The sequence below is a fragment of the Vipera ursinii genome, assembly GCF_947247035.1.
Source record: "Vipera ursinii genome assembly, contig: SUPER_Z_unloc_1, whole genome shotgun sequence".
Classification (NCBI taxonomy): domain Eukaryota; kingdom Metazoa; phylum Chordata; class Lepidosauria; order Squamata; family Viperidae; genus Vipera; species Vipera ursinii.
The window spans coordinates 635,902-643,401 of record NW_028148449.1 but is presented as its reverse complement, the minus strand read 5'-3'; the positions used below and the strand labels follow the sequence as shown (position 1 = coordinate 643,401).

At 53.7% G+C, this 7,500-nt stretch overlaps 1 protein-coding gene and 1 long non-coding RNA gene across 3 annotated transcripts in view; one reads left to right on the top strand and one right to left on the bottom strand.

Annotated features, from left to right (window-relative positions):
* LOC310650467 overlaps positions 1 to 7,500 on the top strand; it is a 376,544-nt gene that overhangs the window by 144,170 nt on the left and 224,874 nt on the right. The window lies entirely within an intron of this gene.
* The window catches only part of LOC310650492 (GTPase IMAP family member 5-like), a 7,908-nt gene continuing 6,586 nt past the window's right edge, over positions 6,179 to 7,500 (bottom strand). For both annotated transcript variants that reach the window (XM_083380044.1, XM_083380043.1), the window contains exon 4: positions 6,179 to 7,500. This exon is cut by the window's right edge and continues 610 nt beyond it. In XM_083380044.1, the coding sequence (XP_083236170.1) occupies positions 7,338 to 7,500 (163 nt within the window). In that variant the 3' untranslated portion in view covers positions 6,179 to 7,337.

The window sequence follows — 7,500 nt, the reverse complement described above, 5'->3', positions numbered from 1 at the left end:
TCAAGCTCGGGGTTGGGCTAGATGACCTTTAAAGTCCCTTCCAACTCTCTTCTTCTAATTTTGTAGGGTCTACTGCTTGAGAAGGGGGCTGGACCAGACTAGATGACCTCTGAGGTCCCTTCCAACCCTCTCATTCTGTAATTCTGTCACGTCTCCTGCTTGAGCTGGGGGCTGGGCTAGATGACCTCCGAGGTCCCTTCCAGCTCTTCTCGCTCTGTGATTTTGTCAGGGTCTCCCGCTCGAGCAGGGGGTTGGGCTAGATGACCTCCGAGGTCCCTTCCAACTCTTGTTATTCTATGATTCTCTAAGGGTCTCCCGCTCGAGCTGGGGGGTTGGGCTAGATGACCTTCAAAGTCCCTTCCAACTTTCTTATTCTAAATCCGTAGGGTCCCCCGCTTGAGCAGGGGGCTGGACTAGATGACCTCCAGAGTCCCATTCCGATTAGAAACGGCAAAAAAAAAACAGTTTTTGGAAAAGAAGCTTTGAGTGACCTTCAACTTAAGCCCCCCATCCCACCCCACCCACCCCGCCCCATTCCTTTGGCCGCTGGTGTGTCTTTGTGTGCGTGTGTGATTGTGTGTGTGTGTGTCAGCGGCCCTGAATCCATCATTCCCAGACCTTGCGGGGGTGGGGGTGGGGGTGGGGGGGAAAACAAAGGCCGGAATTCATCCGGGCAGGAAATTCCCTTCCGAAATTGGACCATTCCCCCCCCCCCCACAAGGCCCCCTCCAAGCCGGCTTGGCTTGCAGAGACAGGGAAAAAAAAAATAATCTGCTTTTTCCTTGGAAAACCCCGGCTGGGAGGGGGGGAGGGAGGGAGGGAAGCCGGCCTTTCTTGGCTGACCTCAAACGGCCCCCCCCTTTTTTTGGGGGGGGGGGAAATTGTGTTCCTTTGTGGCTCAGAAGTACACACACACACACACACACACAACCCCCCCAATTCCTTCCTCTGCCCAGCCAGGCACTTCCCAGGGGTCCCAAGGACCCCCCCCCAGAGACCCCCCCCCAGAGATAAGAGACAACCCCCCCCCCTCGTTCTCCGCCCGTCAGCCTTTCCGTTCTGAGACGTGAACCCTTCGCTCCGCCTGACCGAAGGGATTGCAGCGGAATGACAAGAGTCGGCTGGGACCTGGGAGGTCATCCAGTCCAACCCCCCCCCCCGTGCCGCTCGAGCGGGAGACCCTTCCAGAAGCGTCGAATGACAGAGGCGGAGGTGGGGGGGTGTCCCCGGGAGGTCATCCGGTCTAACCCTCGGTTCGAGAGGGAGATCCTTACGGAATCGGAAATTGACCCTTTCTCGAAGGGTCAAAGCCCGGGGGGGGGGGGCGGATCAGGATGACTCCGCCTCAAGGTCTGGGGGGGGTGGTGGGGGGTGGAGGGGCTGCTTTTAATCCCCCCCCTCTCCAATTCCCGCCTGGCATCCTCTAGAGGGAAACGGGGCTCCTGCCAATCCCCGAGCAAGGCCCGTCTCTCCGAGCAAGGCCCGTCTCTCCTTCGGCTGAGTCAGTTTCGCTTTGCATCCAGCAACCTCATGATTCGTCCCCTTGGGAATCTTCCGGAAGCTTCTGGAAAGGGGCTGGAAGCATCCAAAGGAATCCTTTCCCAGCTCCCGCTCAATCGGTTGAAATCGGCTGCCCTGACGTCCGAGACAACGGACCACGACGCAAACGGGGTGGTGGTGGCAGCGCTCGTGCCCGCGGGATCCTCACCGGCCCTGCCCTGTTCCTGCCTGGCGCGGTCTGCCGGGTTTGCGCCCCATGGGTGCGCCGATGGCTCCTTTTTGGCGCCCCGCCGTGACGAAGCGTTCCGTTCTTGCACTGCCCGGCACCCCATGTTTGCACCCTGCGGCGCAGCGGCGTGCCGCTTTCGCACCCCACCGCGCCTCATCTCGTTTCCGCGCCCCGTAGCGTGGCGGCGGCCCGTTTTTGCACCCCGCGGCCACGGCGCTAGCCCAAACGGGTGTGTGTCTGTGCACGCCTACGTGCACGCGCTGGCCAGCCTGTCTTGTGGCCCGGGGGCTAGCAGGCCGGAGGCCAGGTGGGGGGGGGGTGCCTGGTGTGCAAGGTACTAATTTTGCGTTTGCTGTATTGTTTGCGTCTGCATTACGTCGAATTCCAATCTGACCTGACTAGCTGACTCTCTCCTCTTATTACTTCTCTGTTAGTAAGGATTAGGTCCAGTGTAGTTTTTCCTCTAGAGTCTAGTTCAGGAAAGGGACGCGGTGGCTCAGTGGGTTAGGACGCTGAGCTTGTCGATCGGAAGGTCGGCAGTTTGGCGGGTCGAATCCCGAGTGCCGCGTAGCCGAGTGAGCGCCTGTTACGCGTCCCAGCTTCTGCCAACCTAGCAGTTCGAAAGCACGTCAAAATGCAAGTAGAAAAATAGGGACCGCTCCGGTGGGAAGGTAACAACGCTCCGTGCGCCTTTGGCGTCTAGTCATGCCGGCCACATGACCACGGAGACGTCCTCGGACAAGCGCCGGCTCTTCGGCTTTGAAACGGAGATGAGTACCGGCCCCTGGAGTCGGAAACGACTAGCACGCATGTGCGGGGGAACATTGACCTTTATGTATGTGCCGACGCTGTGCTTCTCGAATAAAGATTCTTTAAAGTAAACAAGGCCTCAAAGTTCGCTGAAGAGTTTCACCTGTCGGAACCCGGACAGTGTCCGTCATACTTTTAAGCATTAGTTTACAGCAGGGCTTTTCAATCTTTCCACCCATCGTGCCCCTTTTAGGATATGGCCACATCCGAGTACCACCGGTCGCCTAGCAAGGTGACCAAAACAAAGGGGAAAAAGGGATAAAGTACAGGTAGTCCTCGACTTACAGCAGTTCGCTTAGTGACTGTTTGAAGTTCCAGTGGCACTGAAAAAAGTGACACCCCCCCCCCCAAGCCACAGCCGAGGAAGATGTCTGCCTGCCCGCCCGGCGGCGCTCTTCCTCCTGTCCGAGGTTTTCATGGTTGTGAGCGTTTCTGTTGAGGATTGGCAGCGGGGGTCGGGTGGGGTGGGGGTGTTTGGTTTTTATTTCCCCCCACCCCTGTCTGCTGGGGGGTTGCAGCAGGTGTTGGTCACTTCACATGACCCTGGGACACTGGGACCGTCATAAATATGAATCGCTTGCCAAGCGTCTGAAGGTAACTCACAAGACCCTGGAGATGCTGCAACATTCCGGCTGATCGGCACTTCTTCTGGGCTCAGCAGAAGCGCCAGGATCAGTGCTGAGCTCCAGCTGGAGCCTGGCGCTGATCCTGGCGCTTCCGCCGAGCCCTGACAGCCCTGCAGCTCCAGCCGTCTCCCGGTCAGGCTTGTGCGGTGCTGTCACCGGTTCAACTCGTTCCCCTTCCCTGCTACCGCTTTTCTAGGATGGTCGCGTACCACCTGCCAGGTGCCAACGTACCACAGGTGGTTGAAAAGCCCTGGTGTATAGGACCCGCCTGGCTTCTCTGAAGCGGCCGGCCAATCCGATCCGTCGAATCGTCTGGCTTGCCGCCCTCAGCCTCTATAAGCACCTTTGCTTCCCCATTGTTCGGTGTCCCTCGTTCTTGCCAAGAGGGGCCCCTAGCGATCCTCGTCATCAGACACGGGGGTTTTCTGCCTGTGGTGCTCGATTCTTCCGGATTTTTCCCCAGCGTAGAGAAACGGGCTCTCCGTGGCAAACCCCCTCTAGCTACTCTCCCTCTCTTTAGCTTTGGACTCTCGGAGCGGTCTTCGAATTTGCCAATCTCCGCCTCGGTCCTAAATTCGACCATCTTTAAATCTCACTTACAAAGTGTGGGGGGGAACCTAGTGGTAGTCAACGCAGAGGCTTTGACAGCCGTGCTCAGCGCCGCCAGGCTAACGGGCCGCAAGCTTGTGCACAACGGCAGCTCGACTGTCGAAGGGTTGGACCCGGTGCAAACCCGGAGGCCGTTGGCCTACCCGACTGTGTTTTGTGGTCACGATTTCCATCCGCCTTTTGGAAGGCAGAACCAGGGTCGCTGTTCCTACGATGGGCAGGTCTCTGCGGACTCTGCTTGGGCTTTGGGGTGCAATCTTGGCTTTGAGGGTTCACCCGTGTGTTTCTCCCAGCCCCTCTTTAGGCGTCCCCCATGACTCCCTTGCAGGAGTCGGTTCACCATCTGAATTAGCCCCTTTTTCAAGGAACAGGTAAGGAAGACGTTTGGGCAACCAAGGGCATCGAGTACGGAGTTTATACTGCTGACAATTTAGATACAAGGGTCTCCAAACTGGGCCACTTTTAAGACTTGTGGACTTCAACTCCCAGAATTCCCCAGACAGCAAGGATTTCACCCAAATGAATAGGACAAGAACAAACACAGATAGATGAGTTTTCTTTGATACGGTAACTGTATTAGTAGATGGTGGGTATGCAGGGAACATATATCACATTTTTGATAGGAAAACAATTAGTAGATGGTGGGTATGCAGGAAGCATAATATATCACATTTTGATAAAGGTAAAGGTAAAGGTTCCCCCGCACATGCGTGCTAGTCGTTTCCGACTCTAGGGGCCGGTGCTCATCTCCGTTTCATAGCCGAAGAGCCAGCGCTTGTCCGAGGACGTCTCCGTGGTCATGTGGCCGGCATGACTAGACGCCAAAGGCGCACGGAACGCTGTTACCTCCCCACCGTAGTGGTCCCTATTTTTCTACTTGCATTTTTACGTGCTTTCGAACTGCTAGGTGGGCAGAAGCTGGGACGAGTAACAGGCGCTCACTCTGTTACGCGGCACTCGGGATTCGACCCGCCAAACTGCCAACCTTCCAATCGACAAGTTCAGCGTCCTAACCCACTGAGCCACCGCGTCCCTCATCACATTTTGATAGGGAAACTATTAGTAGATGGTGGGTATTCAGGTAACATAATATATCACATTTTTGATAGGGAAACTTTATTAGATGGTGGGTATGCAGTGGACATATATCACATTTTTAATAGGAAACTTTTTTAGTGGATGGTGGGTATGCAGGGAACATAATATATCACATTTTTTGATAGGAAAACAATTAGTACATGGTGGGTATGCAGGAAACATAATATATCACATTTTTGATAGGGAAACTATTAGTAGATGGTGGGTATTCAGGGAACATAATATATCGCATTTTTGATAGGGAAGCTTTATTAGATGGTGGGTATACAGTGGACATATATCACATTTTTAATAGGAAACTTTATTAGTGGATGGTGGGTATGCAGAGAGCATAATATATTGCAATTTTTGATAGGGAAGCTTTATTAGATGGTGGGTATGCAGTGGACATATATCACATTTTGAATAGGAAACTTTTTTAGTGGATGGTGGGTATGCAGAGAGCATAATATATCGCAATTTTTGATAGAGAAGCTTTATTAGACAGTGGGTATGCAGTGGACATATATCACATTTTTAATAGGAAACTTTTTTAGTGGATGGTGGGTATGCAGGGAGCATAATCTATCACAATTTTTGATAGGGAAGCTTTATTAGATGATGGGTATGCAGTGAACATATCACATTCTCTCATCAAATATGGAGTTTATACTGCTGATAGTATAAAGTCCAGATATGCTGGCTGGGGAATTCTGGGATTTGAAGTCCACAAGTCTTAAAGTAGCCACTAACACACACACACACACACACACACACACACAAACCCGCCACCCATTCTTTCTTTTCTCCGGACTGGCGTGGCCCAATTCCTGCAATCGTTCTTCATAGCTTTTAGAGTCCACGCTCTTAATCAACTTAGTTGCTCTTCTCTGCCCTTTTTCCCCCCCAATGTCTCAATTTCTTTCTTGCGATGGGGTGAGCAAAACTGGACGCAGCGCTCCAGGCGTGGCCTTGCTAAGGCTTTACAAAGCGGTACTAACAACTTCATCTGATTTTGATTCTATGCCTCGGTTCGTACAACCGAGGATCGGATTAGCTTTTCCGGCTGCTGCCGTCCCCGGCCGGCTCCCGTTGAAGGGATCTGCCCACTCGGATGCCGAGGTCAGAACCCGCCCTGTGTGGGAGGCAGCACCCGGCTCTCTTTTGTGACTTGAATCGACTCTCTGCGCAGGCCACAATCACCCGTGGCTCGGTGTCCCTGCCCCGATCCCGGAAGCAAAGTCCCTTTTATCCCGTCTGCCCCTTCCCGAACTTTAGGGTGCAGTCCCAGAATCGAAAGATTGCAATCCACATTTACCAATCAGTGTACAAAGTGCCTTTATTAATAAAAGTGCTAAGGAGAACATGGCGTTAGGGTAGAGCAGGGGTGTCAGACTGCCGGCCCGTGGGCCAGTTGCATCAGGCGGCGGCGGCGCGCACCCCAGGTCAGGCAATGCAGGAAAAAGTTGCGATACGTTGCGGCGTTGGGACGCAGCGGCTTTCGACACCCCTTGGGGTAGATCTTCCCAGGAGATTAGTGTTAAAACAGGTATAAACAGTTATGTCATCCGGTAAACTTTACGTTACATATATATGTCTTGTATAATACGCACGTTTAGTGAGCGAGCGTCAAAAGGGGGCAGCTTATTCGTGTACTCGTTTTTTTTCCTTTTTAAATCGAGCCCTTTTCATCCCGCTATTTTTTTTGGGGTGGTGGTTTCCTTTTGCGCTGGAGAAGTGGGATCATCTTTTCTCCCCCCCAAAAAAATGGAAGAGACCCCCTTCTATCTCCCCCCTCCCAGCCACAGAATATACCCAGGGAACGTGGGAGTTATTTTCTTTCAGCCGCGGGACGGTTGTCGAGAGAAAAAAAAGTTTTTATCCTCAGAAAGGTGGATAGACCCAAATCGGAGATGACGGAGCGCATGGTTGAAAGGCCTAAGGGACACGGACACGGGGACACACACACACACACACACACACACACACACACAGAAAATCCCCCTGAGAATTGACCCCAGCAGATCATCCGTCATTCAAACTGTGTCCGGGGACGGGAAGCGCAATCCGAGCACTACACGGGAAAGTGGTGTTTCTCCCGCCCGGTGTTGAGATGTTGCACCACAATTGGAGCACGTTGGCTCCGTTATCTGGGTCGCTGTGCAGAAAACTGTGACACCCCCTGGCCTCTTCCTCCCCCTTTCCCGCTGCCCCCAATGCAGAATCCAGGTCCCTTCCGGTGGGTCTATTCTCCAGTTTCCCAATCTGCTCGGTGTCGAGATCCGTCAAGGGGGACAACGGGTCCCAAGGCCTGGAGACAGGGAGACGCTGGGCTGTGAAGGGAACTGTGGCTCTCGTGGCATCCCAGCGGTTCCCCTCCTGCCCTGCCCGGGTGTGGCAAGTTCACTGCCACCAGGGCAAGCCCACACAAGCCACTCACTCCCAATGTTATCTTTCCGCTCCCTTCCCAAAGCTTTGCAAAGAACTCAGGATAACTGGACAGCAAGAACAATCACAATCACAATCACCGTCACGACGCCAACCAACACAATCCACACCTGGGTCTTTTTGGAATACCCCTTCGACACCCGTTTACACTCCTTTTGCCCCCTTATGGGCAGCCTAACACACTGATCCCCCACGTTGGGC